Source organism: Paroedura picta, chromosome 5, assembly GCF_049243985.1.
Source record: "Paroedura picta isolate Pp20150507F chromosome 5, Ppicta_v3.0, whole genome shotgun sequence".
Classification (NCBI taxonomy): Eukaryota; Metazoa; Chordata; class Lepidosauria; order Squamata; family Gekkonidae; genus Paroedura; species Paroedura picta.
In genome coordinates, this window is record NC_135373.1 from 21,459,413 (window position 1) to 21,483,926 (window position 24,514).

The window sequence follows — 24,514 nt, forward strand, 5'->3', positions numbered from 1 at the left end:
TGGGCAGCTATGTCTATCCCAACTGAAGTGCACCCGGTGTATAGGACGACCCCCCCCCACTTGGATACATGTTTTTCAGGGGGAGGAAGTAGTCTTATACGCCAGCAAATACTGTATTTTTTGGGTACTGTGCAGGGATGGGAGGTATTTAAATTCCCCCAAACAACTGCTCCATGGAGAGAGGCTTATCTCCATGGACCAGCAGTTTGTTGAGCTGTGACTGAATCAATTTGGTTGTATTCAAAACACCCAAATATGAATCCCTATACTGATCCGGTTGATTTGGGTATTCTTGAATCAATTTGATCCGAATGAATGCCTTTCCAATTTTTTTCTTGGTGCACATCCCTACTGTCAACTGAGATCTCAAGGATTTACACCTGATCTACACCCTGTGAGACTAAACCAACTCATACAAATCATGTGAGGGGGAGGGGATATTCCATTGTATTGTGTACAATAAATCCAATCCCCAGTGGACCTCCCAGCACCTTGGGGAATCACCTTGGACTCATCCGGTGGCTTACTCAAATTGGGGAGCTGTACAAATTGAAGGTTTGGCCTTGGGTGCCAGGTGGGGTTGCCAACTTCCGGGTAGGGAACAGAGGTCCATCAGTGGCTATTAGGCACCATATATGGATGGTACACTCTATCTGGGGTAGTGATTCCCTGTATTTTTGGTCCTTGGGGGGCAACAGTGGGAGGGTTTCTGGAGTTCTGGCCTCGTTGGTGGACCTCCTGATGGTACACTGTGCCAAGAATTGGGGTGAAGGAGGATTCAGTCCCTGCTGCCCATCTTTCGCCCTTGTTTCTCTCTCAGGTATCTATGACTTGATTGTCTACAAACTCTCACTCTGGGGGACCCCGATGGCAGCCTCGGAAGTGAGTCCAGAATAGTAAGCAGCACTGACGAGAGCTCTCTGAAGCCAGCATTGGATCCTGTTTTGCTCATCTCTCCCAATGATGAAAGCACCCTAAAGACTTGGCTTCCTTGCCAGGTTTTACCCACTGGCTGGACTGACAATATTCAGCACCACTGGGGGTCAGCATAATTGCTCTGGGGCTCTCCGGGCCTCTCTGCCATCCCATCAAGCAACACAGAAGGAATTGCTGATGATCCGAGGACATATCCCCAATTCTCTTCTTGCGTCCCTTCACCCTAGGATGATATCTTTCTCTCCAGAGAATATAGGCACTTGCCTCCCACTCGTCCCAATATTAAATATCTTTTGACAGATCAGTAGGTTCTTAGCTTGTTATTTAGCCCTGTATGGTGAATATGATCTTTCCACCACCACCCCTTTTGCCTCATATTGCAAAGTGTTATGGAGCTACCTGTTAAGTGTGGGAAAGCTTTTCCTGAGGAGCAGAAGAAGAAGAAGAAGAAGAGTTGGTTCTTATATGCCGCTTTTCCCTACCTGAAGGAGGCTCAAAGCGGCTTACAGTCATCTTCCCTTTCCTCTCCCTACAACAGACACCCTGTGGGGTGGGTGAGGCTGAGAGAGCCCTGATATCACTGCTCGGTCAGAACAGTTTTATCAGTGCCGTGGCAAGCCCAAGGTCACCCAGCTGGCTGCATGTGGGGGAGTGCAGAATCGAACCTGGCATGCCAGATTAGAAGTCCGCACTCATAACCACTACACCAAACTGGCAGAGTTACAAGTTAGTCTTTTGTGAATTTCCTTCATGGCAAAGTCTAGGGCTGCCACTTAATCTCTTCTGTGCTCATACTTGAGGTGAACCTGCAGGTTTCTGCACTGGGCTTTCTACCCTCAGCACTGTTCTCCCGGAGGCTGCCACTTCCACTTGCCCCTCCCCAACTTGCTCTGGCAGCAGAGCCAGACCGGGGGGGGGGGGGGGAGGAAGCCACATTGTGTTCTTCCTTTGGCAGTTCTCCCTCCCTCAGCTTGCTCTGGCTGTAGAATAGGGGGACAAAAGGCTGGAAATAAAACCCTCCCCAGTTTCCTGCTCCTTCAATGCCAACTGGAACTTCACACAACCCGTTTCTCTCCCGCCCCTTGCACTCTAGATAAAAGGCACCTGCAGGCACTGCCACGTGGCTGCCCCCACACCCCACGATCAAGCAGTAAGGAGAAAGTAGATTGACAATTGGAACAATTCAAGTGCAGAAGACAGCGTCTTAGTGAAAGCTGTTTCGAGTCAGAATAAAGGGACGTTGCAGATCTGTTGCATGTTCACATTGATCAGAATTCAGCAGAATTGAGAGCAGGGAAAAAATGTGAGTGCAGACAGTACCCTGGTTGAGAAAGCCTGGTTCACCTCATCAAAAAGCAGAGTAGTCATAATGTCATGACTGTTCTAAGGCATCATATTATGACCAACCATGAATGTCTCTTGCCTTAAAAATCCTAGTCACCATAAGTTAGTTGCAACTTGCTGGTACTTCCCACCACCTCCACTGTTTTGTGAGAACATAAGCCTGCTGGTTCATCTCAAATTGGAATTAAAAAAAAATGTCTGAGGAATGGATGCAGTTCCCAGGACACTGGCCATTAAGGATGCATGTACTTTGGACTTTAAAAAAAAGATAATTAATTATTGTTTAATTTACTCTGACTGAAGGATGTGCAGAAGGGCAAAGTACCTCTGACCAAATGTGGAATGCCTTTCATCAATTTTTGCTTTTTTAAAATTTGAAAATCCTCCAGGTTGCAACTGGATAGAACTTCCTGATCCCTTTGGAAGCAATCTTATCACCGGCAGTGAACTCCACAACAACTGAGTGATGCAGGGTTTTATCTGTCTTGAACAGGGGTAGTCAAACCTCCAGATGTCCATGGACTACAATTCCCAGGAGCCCCTTGCCAGCGAATGCTGGCAGGGGGCTCCTGGGAATTGTAGTCCATGGACATCTGGAGGGCCGCAGTTTGACTACCCCTGGTCTTGAATGTATCACCCTTCACATTAATTGGGTGCTGTTAAATTCTGGTATTAGGGAAGAGGCTGAAAGTTATGCGCCGGAGGCCAGAAATCAACATTCTGAGATATATCTGGGTTTCTAACTTATTCAGTAATATAGGGACTAGAAAGAGATTACATAATCTGTCAGTCCTGAGGCCAAAAATCCATTCAAGCCAGAGATTTTATTATAGGTCATGGGAGATGGTAAATGCTCTAAGAGAGACGGACATAGCTCAGGGAACAAGCTTTAGCAGAAATGATGTTATTAAATATTTCAGAAGAGAAAATATCTTTAGACTGGATGGGAACAGTAAATCTAAGAGGTCGGTTCTGGCAAATGATTTTTCAGAGGGATCATTGACACGCTTGCTGTTCTGTGATCTCACAGAGGCTCTTCCAGGTCCCAGTTGGCTTGTGGATTAAGTAATGTCATCACTTAGAATGCCTGTTCTCCAATAAGCTTCCAGGCCTCTAGTCTCAGGTCACAAATTGTCTGCTGTTTGGGGCAGGACCCATTGGCTATAGTGAAGACTCCATGAAATCTACCAGTGTCGGCTCCTTCACTTGTACGGGACCCCTCTGGGTGCCCAACCTTTGCTGCGCTGAGTCCAACAGTTGATACCAGACCAGACTTAGTACACCTGGAAAAGAAATGGAGACCTTGATGAACCCTGCGACTCAGCAGTAGAGTATCTGCTTGGGATACAGATGGTCCCGGTTCAATCCTCCAGCTTTGACCATGACTACTGTAACTCCATTTTGTGTGCTAGCATTTGCTTAGGCTGGTGGTGGGGGTGGGATATGAATTTGCAGAAGGTACAGGAAATCGGGGTGTGAGACTGATATCTGCCATCTCTGCCATTCTGCCAGGAGGGACAGGCTACCAATCTGCTGTGCATTTGGGCACAGTTTATCTCCATGTCCTTAGAGCCCAGGCCAAGCTGTGTCACCTTCCACTTAGTTTTGCTTCGCTGTGAGAAGTAGTGGGGGAGGGGACAACCAGAGTGTTTGCACCCAAAGTTGGGATCGGGGGGAAAAGGGGACGTGTAGATATAAAGAGACTTGCTTAGAGGTATCTCAGTTTTAGCAAGAGATTGGAGATGTCCCACTTTGCTTTTTCCTTAATAAAGAGATTTTCTTCAGCGAAATCTGCTTATTGGGATATCAGCTGAAACCTCACATCCAGCATCCCCGGCAGAAAAGATCAGGCAATGGGAAGGACCTCTGCCTGAGACCCTGTGAGAACTGCTGCTAGTTTGAGCAGACAATGCTGACCGTGATGGATCAAGGGTCTGATTCATGTACAACTGTCATGACATGGTTTTATATCTAGCAAGGCAAAAGTGGAGCCATGAAATCTTCTCCATGTATGTCCACTTATGGAGCAGATGGATGGCTTGGGGAATACCTGCAGAATTGAGGGTGGTGCCCATGGAAGGCACTGTTTGTTGAAGAAAGGGAGATGAGTCAAAATCTGGCATCCCCCCCCCCCAAATAAATAAATAAATAAAAAGCTACCACTGTGTAGTCTGGTGATTCATTCTAGTTCTTGGAGAACTCCAGGCTCTACCTGGAGGTTCAAACCAAGGAACAAATCACTGAGTTGAGGCTCTAAACTAAACCGTGATAAGTGTCTCCGATTATTCAAAGCAATGATTGAAAACCACACCAGTTGAATTGGCTTTTCAATAGACTTCCTTAGCAGCCAATTACATTCTGGTATTACATTTAGAGGTGGCATAAATAACCTTCTTTTAAAAGCTACAAACCAAGAATTTCATATCATGTATGACAAATTCAACAACAGCTAGACTCAAGAGAAAAACAATGTAAATGTTATACTATACACTCACTCAAAAGCAATTAAAGTGAATTCCAGAGTATGATACAATTCTGTAATATGAAATCTCTTGTGGGACACCTGGTCTACTAACAGAACATCATTTATGACCAGTACTGGCAATTTGAGTAGACTGAAAGCCACTTGATAGTCATTACTGAATTTGTCACACATGATATTTATTCATTTATCATTCGATTTCTGTCCCGCCATATGTTTTCTCCATGCTGGGAATGGAACCTGGAACCTTCTGCATGTCGAGCAGATCTTCTGCCACTTAGCCTTGCCCTGTCCCTAACAGATGAACACACAAAGTTGTGTTGTGTTATACTGGATTGGACCACTGATCTAGCATCAGTAATATTGTCTAGCACCGGGCTGCGGCTCCCTGCCTCCGCAGGGCTGTGCCAGGCCGCGCATGAGCGTTTGCGCCATGCGCAGCCGCAAACGCGCATGCGCAGCACTCTTGCGCATACGCGCATGCGCAGCCAGGTTGCGCATGTGTGTTTGCACCATGCGTGGCTACAAACGCGCATGTGCGACACTCCCACGCAGCTGTCCCCAACCCCCGGTCTGGAGACCGGGACCGGTCCATAGATCAGTTGGTACCAGGCTGCGGATCCTCCTCGTCCTCCTCCCCGACTGCTGCCTCGGGGGCTGCCCTGCCACTCTGCTGCCAGCTCACCTTTAGTGCTCTCCAGCAGCTGCCATGGCTGGGGCTCCCTCTCGGCATGGTACTGCGGGCAGCGGGAAGTCAGGGGCATCGGCAGGAAAGCGAGCGGAGCAGGGGCTCAGGCGGCGGGAGCGATGTCCCTCGGCAAAAGACTACCCCCCCCCCCCGGGCCTCAGTAAAATTGTCAAGCGTTGACTGGTCCCCGGTGATAAAAAGTTTGGGGACCACTGGTCTAGACTGACAATTCCTTTTCGGGTTTTATACAGGGATCCTTCATATCATCTATTACCTGATCCTTTTAGCTAGAGGTGCCAAAAATTGAACCTCCTGCATGTGAAGCAAAGGCTCTTCACTGAACCACCGCCGTTCCCCTGTTCCTTTCTGGTGTACTTACCCAACATGAAGCTCAGAAAACATATGACACCACTCAGGAAGAAAGCCCAGTTTGGAACCAGTGGCGTGATGCCTGCATCCGTCAGAAGCCGGAGTCGGAAATGCATAATCACTGCAGTACTGAGCATGCAGAAACCTGCAGGCAAAGGCAGAAACCTTATCAGGGCCCTGTGAAAGCCTTGTTCACATCCAGAGCTTAGCTGTAAAATTCTGCACCAGCAGAACTGGTGTAATTGAGTAAGCGCACAGGTGCTTGGAAAGGTTTCCTGTTCCTGGTGTGTTTTCCATCCCTCTAACGGTCAATTTGATATTGTATCAGCTTATGTTTGGCATAGCTCCCTAAGGATTCCAGCTTGAGGTCTTAAAGCTGGACATATTCCTATGTAATATAGAATCGGCCACTGCAGGTATCAAAACCAGCTTATTATCATTCTCCCATCTTCCATTATATCCTCAGTGCAACCAGTTAGACTGGACTAAGAGAGCATTATGGGCCTGGGATCCCCAGGGGAGCTTCTGTGGCAGAGTGGAGATTTTAATTGGGTCTATGCTGGCTATAACCTACAGTACTCCCATAGGACAGATTGAGCTTCAACAGGACAGTTCCCCCTTCCCACTTCCCCCACACTGAGGTAAAATTTCCCCTTAAAAAAAAAAAAAAAGATTCTGTTCCCTTTCTGACTGAGCTGCTCAAGTAGTGTGTAGTTTTTAAATTGCAGACCACTGATAGATAATTTGGCTTTTAGCCCCTAAACCCCTTGTGGGTGACACTTGAGGCCGATTTAAAGTTCTTAAAAAGAGAGATTTTATTAAGCACACAGAAAAAGGTTAGATGGAACGTGGAATTAAAACGTGGTGGTAGAAATTCAGTATTTGTAGTTTTCAGACCAAGGCAGTGAATCCACATTTTAATCATTCTCTGTGTAAAGTAGTATTTCCTTTTGTCTGTCCTGAACCTATTGCCCATCAGGGCATATCTTGTCTCTTTATCGATCCTTTTTTCCCCCCATCTCCCTCACCAAATCAGTGGAAAAATTCGGTGGAACTGGAGAATGATCACATTGCACTGTGAATTTCAGCAGATCCTCCAAAAGGCTCTGTGTTACTACCATTAACACCACAGCTCCCTTACCTGTAATGAAGTTAGCCACTGAAGAAATCAAGTTCTCACTTATCTTCCATTTCATTAAATGAGGTAAAATTCTCATGGAGGACATCAAGGCAAAGAGACAACTCCCGAGGCCTATGATCGCCATCCCCTGAGCCACGTTCAGACTAGCTGAAAGGAATTAAACAGAACAAAGGAACGTACAATTTTGCCTTGAGAGACCAGACCCCCCTACTATGTTTTTCTTAGGAATGAGCTGAAGATGCTTGATTCAGTTCTTGTTGTGGGGTAGATCCAACCACTTTTCTCACTGCCAAAAAAGGAGGAATGTGTCCTCTACGATGACCAAAAATTGTTCCACTTAGGATCATGGGATCTTCGTGGAGAAATGCAACACAGGTTGGAGGCTGTAGTAAAGAATGGAATTGGCTGAGATTGGGTGAAAAAAGCTGGGTTAATGCAGTCTAATATTCGCTTCTCGTTGATGCTCTCAGTTCTCTGCTTCTCGCCATGAGCACTGGTGATAGGTCGGTGTGTTGTATAAATGCCAGAGATCCAGCTCGGTAGAGAGCCTGTTTGATGTAGTGGTTAAGAGCAGCAGCTTCTAATCTGGTGAGTCAAGTTTGATTCCCCACTCCCACATGCAGCCAGCTGGGTGACCTTGAGCTCGTCACAGTCCTGATAGTGCTGTTCTCACCGAGCAGCCCTGTCAGAGATCTTTCATCCTACCTACCTCACAAGGTTGTCTGTTGTGAAGAGAGGAAGGGAAGGTGACTGTAAGCCCCTTCGGGTAGAGGAAAAATGGCATATAAAACCATCCTTCAAAGATGTAGGTCCTGTGGCTGGTTAGGAAGGGTCCATGTGAGGACGTGCGGCTACGCTCCCTGGATGGTGTGCAGCTCTCAATGGCTCACTCTGTCGGGAACCTGGGTGTGATCCTGGATGCTTCCCTCACAATAGAAGTCCAGGTCACAAAAGTAGCACGGTAGGCATTTTACCACCTCCGCCAAGCCAAGCTACTAACGCCCTACCTGGCCCCGGAACACTTAGCCACAGTGATCCATGCAACAGTCACCTCTAGACTGGACTTCTGTAACTTGCTCTATGCAGGCCTGCCTTTGGCCTTGATCCGGGAACTACAGCTGGTCCAAAATGCAGGGGCCAGGGTCCTCACAGCAACACCCACATTTGGCCCATTCTCTATCAACGACAGTGGTTGCCAGTTGAATTCTGGATCAGGCTAAAGGTTCTGGTAGTCACCTTTAAGGCCATACCTGGTCAGGGCCCAGTGTATCTGACGGACCGCCTCCCTGCCTATGCCCCTCAAGGAGCTTTACACTCTGCCACCACCAACCAGCTAATGATCCCTGGCCCTAAAGAATCCCGCTCAGCCTTAGCCAGGGCCAGAGCCTTCTCTGTCCAGGCCCACACCTGGTGGAATGAGCTCCCGGAGGAGATCAAGGCCCTGACAGAGCTAAAACAGTTCTGCAGGGCCTGCAAAAGGGAGCTCTTCCACCAGGCATTGGGTTGGGACCAGGCATAACCAGCAACATCTACAGGGCTCCTGGTCCCTCCCTCCCAGAAATCCACCCATGCGTTCTGCTCTAGAGGGGAAACTAATAGATTTTTATGGGCCTGCGATATTTCATTTTTTCCCCTGATGTGAGGGGAAAAAATTAAAAACATTTTCTTCAACTCTAAAAGTCTAAGTTTTGTCTTCTGGGTTTAAAAGGAATTAAAACATTTCCGTGGGCCACTAAACATTTTATGGGCCCTCGGCACTATGCCGAATGGAGAAGTTGGCCCTGCTTACAGCAGTCTTGCCTTCTCCGTTTTACCCTGATAACAACAACCCTGTGAGGTAGGTTAGGCTAAGACTGTCCCCGCATCACCCCACATGCTTCCGCTGCAGAGTGGGGATTTCAACCAGCATTCCCCAAATCTCACACTGACCCCCTAACCACGACAGAACAGGAGCGTCTGATTTATTGATCCTTAATGCTTTATTGATCAGACCTTCATGTTGTGGAAAGCATACTGTTTTTTCAGAAGGGCATGTGATACTACTAAACAATAGGGTAAAATATGCGTACAATAAAGAAGAGTTGGTTCTTATATGCCGCTTTTCTCTACCCGAAGGAGGCTCAAAGCAGCTTACAGTTGCCTTCCCTTTCCTCTCCCCCCAACAGACATCCTGTGATGTGGGTGAGGCTGAGAGAGCCCTGATATCACTGCCCGGTCAGAACAGCTTTATCAGTGCTGTGTCTAGCCCAAGGTCACCCAGCTGGCTACATGTGGGGGAGTGCAGAATTGAACCCAGCATGCCAGATTAGAAGTCTGCACTCCTAACCACTACACCAAACTAGCGATGCCATTCATTAAGAACATAGAATTAATTCTCAAAACATTGCTTAAAAATGCTGCAATACAGGAAGTTGGTGTAGAAATGAAGCCATCGAGCGGCCTATTAAGAATTATTCCATCCAGCTTAAGTTGGAAAAGGGTAAAAACAGAGATTCCCAGGCTTGAACTGCACAAAGGAAAAGCCAAATTGAAAGTTTTCAGGTGGAAGCAGAAGGGGGGCTGGGATATCTGAAACTGTCTTGGCTCTGACCTGTTTTGATAGCAAGGTAGCCACACCTCTCCTTTGGGCAAGAGAACCACAACCCCATGTGGACATCCCCTGTGTTGTGGTGGCACACCATCCAGAAGGGGGACACGGTGACGATGAGGAGGAGCAAGAGATTGATGGCGGAGAGGACCCCGTGCGTCACCATGCAGCCGTTCATTGGGCAGGTTCAGTTGAGGCGCTGCGGGAAGGAAAAGTCAGCATCAGAGAACTGAAGCACTCGACTCAAAATGCAACACGCCATTTAGCCTTGAAATGGTAGGAGCAGCATGCCTGGAATAATATTAGATAAGATAGTTTGTAGCATTCCTTGTTGCGCATGCTGCACTATTTCATTATTTTATCCTGTGTCTTATATTATTGGCATAGTTAGTGGCTAGCAGTGCGGAGTTCTAATCTGGCGAGCCGGGTTGGATTCCCCGCTTCCCCACATGCAACCAGCTGGGTGACCTTGGGCTCGCCATGGCACTGATAAAACTGCTCTGACCAAGCAGGAATAACAGGGATCTCTCAGCCTCACCTCCCTCACAGGGTGTTTGTTGTGGGGAGAGGAAAGGGAAGGCGACTGTAAGCTGCTTTGAGACTCCTTTGGGTAGAGAAAAGCGGCATATAAGAACTAATTCTGTTCTTCTTCTAAAGTAATATCAGGGCTCTCTCAGCCTCACCTCCCTCACAGGGTGTCTGTTGTGGGGAGAGGAAAGGGAAGGCGACTGTAAGCTGCTTTGAGACTCCTTTGGGTAGAGAAAAGCAGCATATAAGAACTAATTCTGTTCTTCTTCTTCAGTAATATCAAGGCTCTCTCAGCCTCACCTCCCTCACAGGGTGTCTGTTGTGGGGAGAGGAATAGGAAGGTGAATGGAAGCCGCTTTAAGACTTCTTCGGGTAGTAAAGTGGCATATAAGAACCAGCTCAACTTCTTCTTCAGTAATATCAGGGCTCTCTCAGCCCCACCTACTTCACAGGGTGCCTGTTATGGGGAGAGGAAAGGGAAGGCGATGGTAAGCCACTTTGAGACTCCTTCAGGAGAGAAAAGCGGCATATAAGAACCAACTCTTCTTCATAATCGCATTGTTTTTTTAATGGTTCAATCTGAGTCCAGTCGCATCCTAGAGGCCAGCAAGATCGTTGGGCTATAAGCTTCCAGGCCCTGCCAGAGCTTGAGCAGTTCCACGGGTCCTGTAGACCAGAGCTCTTCTGCGAGGCTTTCCGTTGGAGCCTATGAATTGTTAACATCAACACTCTATGGGCCCTACCCTCCCACACAGCTCTATCTTATTCAAATCAGGGAAGATCGAGACCTTTGTCTGACAGGAGAAACGGCAGAAACCGAATTGTGAGGAGACTAGGATTGAGTACTCTCTACCGAACAGTCCTTATTGTTATTTTAACTTTTTAACTATTTAATATTTAATTTTTTATAAAACGTTGTACATTGCTCAGATTTGGACTACTGAGGTTGGCGGTCTAGAAATCAAATAACTCAAGCGACATTACATTTATAAATTAGCAACTTCTACTCTGGTTCTGGAGATGACTCTTGAGACTGCAAGGTGCCTTGGACTGCAAGGCGAACAAACCGGTCAGTCCTACAGGAGATTAGCCCTGACTGCTCCTTAGAAGGCCAGATCCTGAAGATGAAACTCAAATACTTTGGCCACCTCATGAAAAGGAAGGACTCCCTGGAGAAGAGCCTAATGCTGGGAGCTATTGAGGGCAAAAGAAGAAGGGGACGACAGAGAATGAGGTGGCTGGATGGAGTCACTGAAGCAGTCGGTGTGAGCTTAAATGGACTCCGAGGAATGGTAGAGGACAGGAAGGCCTGGAAGATCCTTGTCCATGGGGTCGCGATGGGTCGGACTAGACCGCACCTAACAACAAAAGCCCAGACTAGCTCAAGGCTGTCAGATACTTTGAAGCCAGGTAAGGATTTGGATAGTATGACTCAGTGTGGCCACACAGAAGCAGGCAAAGGCAAATTGCCTCTGCCCTGACCTGGGTAGCCCAGGCTAGCCCAGTCTCGGATCTTGGAACTTGAGCTGGCCCTCATTAGTCATTGGATGGGAGACCATGAGGTAGTCCAGGGTCGAGAGCTAGAGGCAAGCAATGGCAAACTGCCTCCTGCCTTGAAAACCCTGGAGGGGTTGTCATAAATTGATTGCAACTCGACTGCAATTTATCACTAATTAATTTGCCTTGAGTCTCAGGGAAAGGCAGACCATAAATGAAACAAGTAAATGAAACAAGGGACCAAGCCCTATGAAGATAGGTTGAGGGACTTGGGAATGTTCAGCCTGGAGAAAAGGAGGTTGAGAGGGGACATGATAGCCCTCTTTAAGTATTTGAAGGGTTGTCATTTGGAGGAGGGCAGGATGCTGTTCCCGTTGGCTGCAGAGGAGAGGACACGCAGTAATGGGTTTAAACTACAAGTACAACGATATAGGCTAGATATCAGGAAAAAATTTATCACAGTCAGAGTAGTTCAACAGTGGAATAGGCTGCCTAAGGAGGTGGTGAGCTCCCCCTCACTGGCAGTCTTCATTCAAAGGCTGGATACACACTTTTCTTGGATGCTTTAGGATGCTTAGGGCTGATCCTGCGTTGAGCAGGGGGTTGGACTAGATGGCCTGTATGGCCCCTTCCAACCCTATGCTTCTATGATTCTAAGTAAATAAATGCCGGAACGCAACAATCAAAGTGCATGTACTAGATTCACTTGGAAGCATGGATTTTGGGCAAGGATGAAGCTTAAACCATATAATTATTGGCAAACAGGCCACAGCTTTCATTTAACTTCTAACACAACAAAGTGTTGGCTGACGAGGGGAGAGGGAACCTGGCTAATGCCTTTTGGGTCATCCGACCCTTAGCCCCCATACAGTGCCATTGGTATCTGGTCCTGGTCCCCTGCCAGGCCACCGGATCGCTTGCTGTGGGATATAGCATACCAAGGTTAGCTGGAAAGCTTCAGGAGGCATAGACCTCCCTCAGCCCTCTCCAGTCTACCTTCCTCCAGTCATCTGGGACTACCCAGCCGGGTCGGCCCCATCTTTTGTTGCTGCTTCTCACCAATGTCTCCAACCAAAGGGAGTCATCTCCTTCCCTTTGTTTTGTCTCCTTATTCAGGCTCTATCCCCTTGTCTCCCACCAGCTGTGACATTTCCCCCCCCCCCATTTATTCTTATAGATCAGGGGTAGTCAAACTGCAGCCCTCCAGATGTCCATGGACTACAATTCCCAGAAGCCCCTGCCAGCATTCGCTGGGAATTGTAGTCCATGGACATCTGGAGGGCCGCAGTTTGACTACCCCTGTTATAGATTTAAACAAGCATTCAACATGCTTCAACTTTATATACCACTTTCATAACCATAACATAATGGGTGGGTGGGAACAGCATGCTCTGCCAGCCGGGGGGGAAAGCGGTTGAGAGTGAGCGCATGGCGCCTTTCATAGTGCCACACACTCGCTCCCTCCCCCCTCCCTTTTGCTGATGTGGCACATCCTTGCTGCGCATCCCCCCCCCCACGGTCTCCTACATGCTCCTTTATTGCGCCATCCTCCTCTGCTCTCCCACGCCACTTCATCAATGGCGGCCGGGCTAATTCTCAGGCCCCTCTTTATATTACCAGGGGAAGCGGGAACGTTATGTCAATTATTACTGCTGCCATGTCCAGATTCTCCCTCTAGCTCAGAGCCAGACTAAACCAGGAAGGGGAGGGAACAACAACCCTCCTGAAATGGGACCATGGCCTAGCGTGCCTTGCTGCCATCCGTGACGATTCCCTTTAAGCCGAGCACTGCTTTTCTTGCAATGAGAGGTGATCCCTTCCCAACCAAAGGGCCAAGGGCACAGCCTTGAGGAAAATGTCTTATAGCCTGACCAGAAGGTTTCCCCAGCAGCATGGTTCCCACCTCAAGCAAGTATGAGCCACAAGGGAGAAATACGACCAAGGGTGTACCTCTTTGTCTCACAATCCCTCGCTGTCGCTCAAGTTCTGAAACTCTTGGCGGGTGATTTGGAAGAGAGGTTAATGGCTGGGAATGAAGGCCACCTCTTCCAACCAGCCCACTTGGGAAGCCCGGTTGTCCCTTTATCTGATCCCTTCGGCTGTCCCTTTCCTGCCGAGATCCTGGTTTTTAAATAAATAAATGAATGAAGATGTTCTTTCTAAGGGTGGCTAATGAAGGTTCTATGGCAGTTAGAGCTTTGCTGGAGGACTCCAGAACAGCCCTAGAAGATGGGAAGAGGTTCCAGGGGTGAGGGAGGGAGATGTAACTTATCGAGCGGGTTTCTAGGGCTAGGGGAGCAATGATATAGGAATATTAGAAGCCAGCATCTGGCAAGTGAAGAAATCCAGAGATTTAGGGAGCAAAGGGAAAGGGAGAAATCATGATGGACAGGAATGGTGAGTGACGTGGCCATGAATTGAGGAAATCTGTATCTGTCCATTCTTACAATGGGGGGGGGGGATATGTGTAAATCCTGAGAGCGGGTGTTCGAAACAGACTACAGACATTACAAATAGCCCCCTCTTGTTCGGCATGTCTGGTATGACATTCACAAAACAGGATTAGGCCGAACCGGTGAACATTTATCAAGGAAGGCGCCTAGCCCAGTGGTTCTCAACCTGGGGCTCGGGACCCCTTTGGGTAAGGGTGACCAGATTTTAGCATTGGTAAAGTGGGACACCATTGACCGGGGGGGGGGGGGAGGTTCTTGATAAAAAATTTGGTCCATACGGAGTAACAAAAAGTTTCATAGAACGCATCGAACGCAAAAATAGTATTGTAATGTATTTATTTTCATTTCAACATAAGTACAATTTGCCAGGTACCCCAAGATGTCCCTCCAGAAGTGGGACAATCTGGTCACCTTAACTTTGGGGGCCGAACGACCCTTTCACAGGGGTCGCGGCAGGGCAAGCAGCTTGGCCAGGGTAGATTGAGATAGAGCGTTCATCTGTTTGGAGCAGCAGAAAAGAGCGAGATCAGCATGGTAGGACAAGAGGCAGAACTGAACTGAGGGACCCTGGGAAAAAAACCCAATTTTTATACAATCAAGAACAATGGGTCTTCACGCCATTGGTCAGTTTCGGTTTACTTTATGTGAAAGAACCCTTGCCTCATTTTATGGTTGGGGTCCACAACAGGAGGAACTGTATTAAAGGGTCGCGGCATTAGGAAGGTTGAGAACCACTGGCCTAGCCTGAAGAGAATAATTGCTGTCATTCGAGAGGAACCAGCGGGGAAGAGGAGCGTTTTGTGTCCTTCAGTAGAGGCTTAAGAGGCAGGCTAGAGCGGGTCGGAGCACCAGCGGGTTTGGATTTTCAACCGTTCTGTTCATGATTGACGGGCGTTCTTCCATGTGGCTTGTTTCTTTTCACAAAATGGTAATGTTTTGTGTTTTATAGATGTTGTGAGCCACCTGGAGCATGGGCGAGGCAGGATAAATAGACAGTGTCTTAAATAAGTAAATGCATACTCCCCCTCCTCCTCCCCAGAATATGAAAATGCGGAACAAGTTCGGCTCATATTGAAGTATTGGTTCTACAGCAGGATCTCAGGCTGTGTGGGTCTCCTGTTCCTGTTTGTCACTTTGATCACACCGAACTGGATCAGGATAAACAGCACCCTTTCCAAGATCAACTTGGGTCTCTGGAACATTTGCTTAGACAACACCTGTCGTGAAGTTTCAGGGCATGCACGTAAGTTAGCTCCCCTCCCTCAGCTACCTTTTCTTTCCTTCTGTTCTGCTCCCTTCTCCTCCTACCCTCTCACTTCACGTTCCCCTCCTGTGCCTCTCCTCAGGTACCCTTCCCTTACTCTCCCCTCCCTCTCCTCTCCTCCTGTGCCTCTCCTGCCTTCTTCTTAGTTTCCCTCCTGTTCCCTCCCCTTACTGTCTCCTCCCCTTCCTCTCCTCTTATGTTTCTCCTATCCTCCCATCAGCTCTTCCCTTCTCTGTCCCTTCTGTCCCTTTCCTCCCATCTCCTTTCCCCCTTTCCCAGCCTTCCCCATCTTCCATCTTGTCCTGTTCCCTCCACTTCTCCTCTATCCTCCTGTCCCCTCTCTTGCCTTTTTCCTCTCCTCCTGTCCCCCCTGGCCTTTCCCCATCCATTCCCTTCCCTCTCCTCTCTTCTAGCTTAGCTCTATAATGCTACCTGAGCTCGTCCTCTAGACTTTACATTAAATTGCTGTCCAAAAGAGATTATAATAATCCAGGCCAAATGGCTACCTGAAGCAGGACATGTGGGTGTGTTTAAGGGTGGCTGAATGGGAGACTTGCAAATCTGACCCAGGATAACAATCCCCTGAAGGTATTCTTTTGTGCAAGGTTCACTGAAATGAACTGGACGTGGCGTTCGGAACTGTTGTGTTCTTGGAAAGTACTTGGAAAGATAAACAGCATTGAATCACTGTTAACTTCAATGGTTGCCAGTTGAATTCCGGATCAGGCTAAAAGTTCTGGCAATTACCTTCAAGGCCATTCGCGGTCAGGGCCCAGTGTACCTGAGAGACCACCTCTCTGCCTATGCCCCCCAAAGAGCCCTACGCTCCGCCGCCACCAACCAGCTAATGATCCCTGGCCCTAAAGAAGCCCACCTGGCCTCAACGGGGGCCAGAGCACTCTCTGTCCTGGCCCCCACCTGGTGGAACGAGCTCCCAGAGGAGATCAGGGCCCAGACGGAACTTAAACAGTTCTGCAGGGCCTGCAAAAGGGACCTCTTCCACCAGGCATTGGGTTGAGACCAGGCACAACCAACAACATCTGCAGGGGCCCTGCCCCCTCCCTCTCCCCCACCCCCAGACATCCATCAAGGCATTCCACTCCTGGACCTATTTGTATTATTACTGTTTAATGTGGTTCTGTTAAATCACTCTCTGGGGCCAAGGGACCAAGCCCTATGAAGATAGGTTGAGGGACTTGGGAATGTTCAGCCTGGAGAAAAGGAGGTTGAGAGGGGACATGATAGCCCTCTTTAAGTATTTGAAAGGTTGTCACTTGGAGGAGGGCAGGATGCTGTTTCTGTTGGCTGCAGAGGAGAGGACACGCAGTAATGGGGTTAAACTTCAAGTACAACGATATAGGCTAGATATCAGGAAAAAGTTTTTCACAGTCAGAGTAGTTCAGCAGTGGAATAGGCTGCTTAAAGGAGGTGGTGAGCTCCCCCTCACTGGCAGTCTTCAAGCAAAGGTTGGATGCACACATTTCTTGGATGCTTTAGGATGCTTAGGGCTGATCCTGCGTTGAGCAGGGGGTTGGACTAGATGGCCTGTATGGCCCCTTCCAACTCTATGATTCTATGATACCCTGTTATCATCAATTAGTAATATTAATGTTATAGTTATTTATATGTATGTGAGGGAGTAAGGGGTGAAGATAGATAGATAGATAGATAGATAGATAGATAGATAGATAGATAGATAGATAGATAGATAGATAGATAGATAGATAGATAGATAGATAGATAGATAGATAGATAGATAGATAGATAGATAGATAGATAGATAGATAGATAGATAGATAGATAGATAGATAGATAGATAGATAGATAGATAGAGCTTGGTGTACCAGACTGTTTCGCAACAGAAGGCCCAGAAACTTGTTTTTGACTGTATCTGATATGTTCAATTTGCAAGGCTGGGTGTAATTGTTTAGATTAACAAGTGAACTTTAGTAACCTTTTTCCTGTGACTTAGCATAATGGCAATGGGTTGGTCCTATGGGATGTGCAAGGAGTGGAGATCCCAGGTTATTGGTTCGACCCAAAGGACATCATCTTTCCCTGCCTTCAACGGGATATTATAAAGTCTCATGCAATCCTCTGTTCTACACACAGATTTGGGAACTCCCCTGTGTCTATATTTCTGCTGCAGTAAAAATATACAAAAGGTTCGTTTTTCTCACGGAGTGATTTATTGGGAATGGGCAAAAAGGAACCCTAATTAATCATATGGTTATTTGTATAGTTCTCAGTTTAGTGTAAACCACCCTGAGCCTTTGGGGAGGGCGGTATATAAATGTGAATAAATAAATAAATAAATAAATAAATAAATTTATTAATTAACTCCTCACACTAAAGGTTACCCATTGTGGCATTAGAGGAGAGTTTTCACCCATTTGGTGTGAAATGTGGAAGTGCGGGATGAGTTATGACCCCAAATGCCGAGCACAGTTTGAAAAGAAAGCAACACATGAGTGCATGCCGGAACTGAGACCTGCGCACTTCATCACTGGTCTTTTCACCCCTTCCCAGCGATTTTAGATACTTGTCGGATCCTTTTGTCAATAAGCACATTGTCCGGCTTGGTGGCAGTTTCGGCAGGATTGATCTCCAACCCCAGAGCTGGCCAATCCAAGTGGCCTCTCATCACGAGCCTTGCCACAGGTACAAAATTCTCTTTCTCACTCTCCCTTCCCCATTCTGCGAGGTCCCCACATAGCTTGAATGTCAGCTTCATCAAACAAACCCCATAGCAGAAATGCAGAGGATTCAGAATGAAACAAAACTTTATAAAGCTCAAAGTTATCTGTTATGGGGGTCGCAGGGCTTTCCCATATTCTCATTTTCTTTGCATGCACACTCGTGTTGCTTAGGGCAGGGGTTCCTGTTCTCCAGGTGTTTTGCTCCCTCTAGTGGTTGATTTTATATTACATAGCTTTTCGCTGAGTTTAAATAGGAGGTACACTGGACGTAAACCAAGGTAATATTGAATTGACCAGCCAAACACCCACAGAAAAGGGAGGGGGAGGACTGAAGCAATAGCAATACAAGGAAAATGAGAATGCAGAAAAGCTTGTCACTCTAATGTTGAGCACAGCTGTCTTGACACTCATAGAATCAAAGAATCATAGAATCATAGAGTTAGGAGGGACCTCCAGGGTCATCTAGTCCAACCCCCTGCAGAATGCAGGAACAAACAACAAACCTGCCTACCCTACCCACAGTGACCCCAAAATTTCAAGTTTACCGTTGCTTGCAACTGGGTATGAACTTCTCCCATCCAGGGACTAACCAGGGCTGACCCTTAGGGCTCTCTTGGGCCAACGGGGTCAGGGCCATGGGGAAGGGGTGTTGGAAACTGCCTTTAAATCACTCTCAGTGATTTCTAAGGCCACCCTATCATGGGTTTCAAGTAAAAATCCCAACCTTTAGGCAGTGGCTGGAAATCTCCTGGAATTCCCACTGTTCTCCAGGTTACAGATATCAGTTCCCCTGAGGGGAAGAATAGCTGCTTTGGAATGGCTGCTCTATGGGATTATTCCTTGACCCCCCTGCCAAAACTAGGTTCCTTCCCCAAAATCCCCAGGGATTTTTCATGCCAGAGTTTAGGATTATAGAATCATAAAACCATAGAGTTGGAAGGGACCTCCTGGGTCATCTAGTCCAACCCCCTGCACTATGCAGGACACTCACATCCCAATCGCTCATCTACTGTCACCTGCCACCCCCTTGAACCTTCACAGAATCAGACTCTCCGTCAGAGGGCTCTCCAGCTTCTGTTTAAAAATTTCCAAAGATGGAGAAGCCACCACCGCCTGAGGAAGCCTGTTCCACTGAGGAACCGCTCTAACTGTCAGGAACTTCTTTTGATTTAATTTAATCTCATTGGTTCTGGTCCGTCCCTCCAGGACAAGAGAGAAAAACTCCGCTCCATCCTCTACATGGCAGCCTTTTAAATACTTGAAGATGGCTATCAGATCCCCAGGAAATCCCTTAGTTTCCAGGAAAGAGATGCTCAGAGGCAATTTGCCTCTGCACATTAAGCCTGGATTTTCTTAGTGGCCTCCCATCCAAGAAAAAACAAGGATTGGTCTTTCTTAGCTTCTGAGATCAGACGAGATCTGGCCAGTCTGGGCCATCTAGATCAGGGGTAGTCGACCTGTGGTCCTCCAGATGTCCATGGACTACAATTCCCATGAGCCCCTGCCAGCAAATGCTGGCAGGGGCTCATGGGAATTGTAGTCCATGGACATCTGGAGGACCACAGGTCGACTACCCCTGGTCTAGGTCATGCCTGTCTGCCATTGGTTATATCTCTTTCTGTCTTCCTCTGCATTCGCAGCCCTTACGTCGCTGCTCGCAATCGTGCTGTTCAGCGTGTCCGTCATGAGCCAACTCACTTTCTTCAGAGAGGAACGCGAGGCAGAGGAGATCCAATTCCACTATGTTCTCTCCTACTCCTTTATTGGATGCTGTGTTGGCTGCATCCTGTTCTTCATCAGCTGTGAGTGGTTCTATGTATTTGGGAGGGGGGGGGAGGAGAAGATGAAACCAGTGCAGAGGCTGGTAGAATAAGGCAGCTGATCAAAGAGAGGATGAAGGATCATAAGGAGCTAAAAGAGCTGACTATGGTCTTTTCTCACCAGGAGAACCATCACAGAAGTCATTCTCAACCAGGATCACTAGCAACCCCTGGGTTACTCCGGAGCCCCAGGCTGAATCTGCACTTACTTTGTTTATTCTGTTGTGGATCCTGCAGAATCCAAATCGATATGAACTTGGGTCTTCCTCCCCCGCACCTTGAAACAGAAAAATGTTCTGCATGTGGTTAGGGAAGCTCAGAAGGGGAGAGCCAAGCGCAGATTGGAGATAGCTGAGGAAGGGAAAAAAACCCAAGAGGCAAATCTCTACTGAGAGAAGTTAAGGCTTCTGGAGTTTCTGCTGAGAGAAGTTAGGGCTTCCCCTTTAAGGCAGGGTTGCAGGCTGGGAACGAGGAAGCCTTTGAACTGAAGGCTTGGCCAATCAGGGCTTCTCTATCATGGAGGCTCAGCAGCAAGTTCAGAACAAGCAGAGAACTCTTCATGTTTTCTCATGCCGATTTTTCAAATACTGAGGGTTATATGCACTCTAGGGCAGAGTCTGCACTTACTTTGTTTATTCCATTGTCAATCCTGTTGAATTCAGATCGATTTGAACTCGAGTCTTCTTCTCCCCCCCCCCCCATTGAAACAGGAAAGTGTTCTGCACATGGTTAGGGAGGCTCAGAAGAGAGGGGGGAGGCAAATGGAGACTCTTTCTTTGTTTTCTTGAAGGGGGGAAGAAATTAGGGGCTTCTCCTTTAAGGCATGCTTGTCATATGGCCACCTTTGTCCAATCAGAGTGTCTCTACCATGGAGGTAATCCGAATCTTGAAATGTTGAGGGTTAAAAGCACTAAGATGTCACACAATAAAGGTAGGGTCACTCCGGATCAATCCTTCTTGCTGCAGAAGGAAAATTAAAATCGCCCCAAATCAAAACAGAAATTGCATTCTGTGTAGATAGCAGGGACTGAATCGACCTGGGATTGGAATAAAAGCTCCGTGCAGTTTACACCCAGGATATTGCAGGGGAAAGGTAGGGTCACTCCGGATCAATCATGCTTGTTGCAGAGGGAAAGTTTAAATCGGACAAAATCAAAATGGAAATTTCATTCAGTGGAGGCAAGAGGGATTTATTTGAGCTGGGATTGGAATAAAAGCTCCATGCAGATTCAGCCCCAGAGAGGTTACTCCAGGTGGACAGGATTTAATAGAGAGACAGACAGACAGAGAGACAGACAGACAGATATGGCTTTCTGCACATTTGTCTGGTCTGAGGAAGGCAGCTGCAAATAAAGTGTATCAGGGGAGCTCAGGCGGCGGAGGGGCAGGCTCTTGCATGCAGACCGGCCGCAAAGAATGGTTACAAAAATTGGGGGGGGGGGGTGGCGTCAAGAGCTGCCATCCCGAGAGGAGGGTAGGTGGATGCTGAGAACATGGGGGAGTGGGAGGGAGGAACAGCACATCCAGCCAGGGGCATTCCTCATTGATAAGGAAGGCAGGTCTTGGGGATGGATGGCACTCAGATAGGCAGCACTAGCTGCATGGGGCAGGGTACAGAGACAGGTCATCATCTCAGGAGTTGTGGGAGCTGGGGGGCATGGAGGCAGGTGGGCCTCCAAGGCCCCAGCAGAGCCAAGGGGGCTGACAGCTGAGCTGTGGGAGCAGCAGAGAAGGGAGGCCACATTCAAAAGGGACAAGTAATGGGCAGGTCTTTGAGGAGGCAGCATTCCAGCCCTCTGATTGGCCTGGCAAATACAGTTTTTCTGCCCTTCTGAAGCCTGAGGCCTACTGCTGGCAACTGCGGTCCCTGTTGTTGTCTGCAAGGCCAAGCTGTTGCCTCATAATAGTGGATCACTTAGTTTCCCCCAAAGTCTTACTCTTTACTTCCCTGTAAAACTAACTCCACTTGAACTTCTGGGCCACTGATGCCTTTGATTTCATTGGCCCTTCCTGGAAAATACTGAGTTTTATTTACCAGGCCAAGGTTGAAAAAAGTCACTTCAGTTCCTATGTCTCTCCAGCCATTTACTTGTTCACTATTTACAGTTTCAGGCTGTAAATATTTAGATCCTGCACTTTCCAGACTCGCAGGAGCCATGTTGGTCTGTCTGTCTGCACCCCAAAATGCAAACAGTTGCTGATAAGGGCTGTCCAAAGCCCATAGCCCAGGTAGAACACACCTGTACCACTCCATCCCAACCTCAGTCCGCAAGCCTCTACCATCATCTCTACTATCGCTACACATCTCTAGACTATAAAGATCAGCTCTGCAGGCAAAAATGGCTACTTTGGAAGGTGGACTCTGAAGCATTGTACCATTTTAAGGCCCACCTCCAAACCTCCAGGAATATATTCAGCCTAGGTGTAGCCAAACTCTAGCTTGAGCCTAGAGAGCTCCTGGAATTACAGCTCGTCTCCAGACTGTAGAGGCAGAATTGGCTACTTTGGGGGGGGGGGAATAGGGCTGTTGAGAAAAGAAAACCTTTGAGGCTTCCCACACAGGCTGTTGTGGAGATGAACCTCTTGAGGCCTATTGCACAGGGTTGTTGTGCGGATGAAACAGGAAGCAAAAGAACCCCCAGAATGGTATCCAGTTTCATCTGCACAACAACCTTGAATGGTAGGCCTCAAAGGTTCAGCGAGTGGGGGAAAAGAGACCCACATGGCTTGACTGCGTCTTCCGCCCAGCAAAGAGGCAGGCCACAGAAGTGTTTCAAGGGAGAAGGGGATTTTCTGTGGCCTCCCTGTCAGGCTCCCTTCACAGCAGGCCTGATAGGACACGGGAGATGCGGAATCCTGAGCCAGAGCAGCAATTGGCCCTGAGGGGAGGAGATTCCACCAATAGGTGTCTTTGGAACATTCATCATGTTGTCAGAAGTATGAATCACTCGTTAGGTGCGTAGATGATGATGATGATGATGATGATATATGTGATTGTTTTAACCTGTACACATTATACTGGATTGATTTTTGCCTAGTGATGGGGTTGATGGGACGAGAATGACAGTGCTTCTCACTTTCTTTCCAGGGGTCCTGTTTGTCCTGGTAAAAATCAAGGAATCTGCTATAATGCCCCCTCCATGTCCGGTCGGTCCAGAGAACACGACTGAGACCGATTCCATAGGAGTCGACGCAGACAGATCCATTGAGCAAAGTTTATCTGGAATTGGGTGTGCATATGGAGTGATGTGAACGCCAGGTTTATACTTCTAATGCCCAGGAAGGAATGCATGTCAAAGCTACACCACGTGTTTCGTTTGTTTTGTGGATACTCGCCTGTGGAGAAGGAGCGTGTTACATCGGAGACGGTCCCAAGAAAGAAGGGAAGCCAGACGAGAGGCAGCCGGTGCATGAACATGAGCAGGGATGGTGTGCAACGTGTTTGAATGGACATACGGGCACGGTTGCTTCCTTAGGAAAGTACAATTCTCCCCAGCCCGATATCTTGCCCAAACATGGTCAGAATGCAAGACAGGAATCATTTATGTATTGTACAGAAATCAGGGCGTTGTCCCTTTTGTAAACCTTTTGCTTCCATTATGCATGCCACCCTCCCCCTTTGACAGAAGTCAGCTTGCTGCGTTGATAACTCTTTGATAATAAATGCTGGATTTATCTTGAGGGCCTGACAGTGGTGAAAGTGATATGATCAGACACAGAATGCTAGCACAAGTTTTTAGACTCAGCTGCCCAGGAGATCCTGAGGGCGTGTTTAAAAATCTGAGAGCAGGGGAAAGGCACCACCACAAAATGGCTGCCAGGGAGAGATGGGGCCGGTCAGATAATAGATGCCGCAAGGTAGATGTCCCAGCCACAAAACTGGCAATGACACCGGGGGTCATGTGGCAGCTGACCTATAAATTTCCATGTTCTCACGTTTGTTGAGGTTAGAAGCATTGAACCCTGTTTCAACCATTTCTATTCCACCCTTCCTCCAAGAGGCTCAGAACAATATACGTGGCTTCCCCTTTGTCATTTTAGCCTCACCACATTCTTGTCAAGTCGGTTAGGTTGAGAAGGAGGGTCCCTGGTCCAGGACTGGACTACTACAATGTGTTCTACTTGGGGCTACCCTTGAAGAGTGTTCAGAAGCTGAAGCTTCTGCAAGTTCAGAATGCAGGAGTTAGGTAGCTGATGGGGTCCAGTTACCAGGCACTTGCCAGGTAGGTCAAATGTGAGTTCTTCACAGGGCCATTGTAAGGACCTGGGCAGCTGCATTCTGAACCAGCTGCAACTTCCGGATCAAGGTTAAGGGTAAACAAGTATTACTTGCGGGAGGAATCTCATTTTTCCCTTCCCATTCTTTCTTCTCTTTTCTAAAAGCCCCCATAAGCTCTCCCCTTTTCATAGAATCATAGAATCATAGAGTTGGAAGGGGCCATACAGGCCATCTAGTCCAACCCCCTGCTCAACGCAGGATCAGACCAAAGCATCGTAAAGCATCCAAGAAAAGTGTGGATCCAACCTTTGCTTGAAGACTGCCAGTGAGGTCTTTCTTGCTTCACTCCCATTAGAGTTACCAATCTCCAGGTAGGACATGGAGATCTGAAATCACATCTCCAAACTACAGAAATCAGTTCCTTTTAAGGTCCAGGTTGGAAGATTCCTGGAAATTTGGGGTTGGAGTCTTGGGAGTGCCAGGTCTG

General features: G+C 47.8%; 2 protein-coding genes across 2 annotated transcripts; one reads left to right on the forward strand and one right to left on the reverse strand.

The window, feature by feature from the left end:
* Nucleotides 1-3,355: 3,355 nt before the first annotated feature.
* Nucleotides 3,356-13,767, reverse strand: LOC143838993 (uncharacterized). The gene is made up of 5 exons (XM_077340883.1): nucleotides 13,523-13,767; nucleotides 9,551-9,746; nucleotides 6,961-7,107; nucleotides 5,830-5,964; nucleotides 3,356-3,563 (listed from the first exon to the last, which is right to left on the reverse strand). Exons 2-5 carry the CDS (start codon nucleotides 9,723-9,725, stop codon nucleotides 3,442-3,444), a joined length of 579 nt encoding a protein of 192 aa, XP_077196998.1. The 5' UTR covers nucleotides 9,726-9,746; nucleotides 13,523-13,767; the 3' UTR covers nucleotides 3,356-3,441.
* Nucleotides 13,768-13,830: 63 nt separating this feature from the next.
* LOC143838994 (uncharacterized) lies at nucleotides 13,831-23,274 on the forward strand. Its single transcript, XM_077340884.1, has 5 exons — nucleotides 13,831-13,969; nucleotides 15,065-15,268; nucleotides 17,819-17,950; nucleotides 19,629-19,790; nucleotides 22,897-23,274. The coding sequence occupies exons 1-5, from the start codon at nucleotides 13,954-13,956 to the stop codon at nucleotides 23,058-23,060; spliced, it is 678 nt and encodes a 225-aa protein (XP_077196999.1). The 5' UTR covers nucleotides 13,831-13,953; the 3' UTR covers nucleotides 23,061-23,274.
* The last annotated feature ends 1,240 nt before the right edge of the window (nucleotides 23,275-24,514 follow it).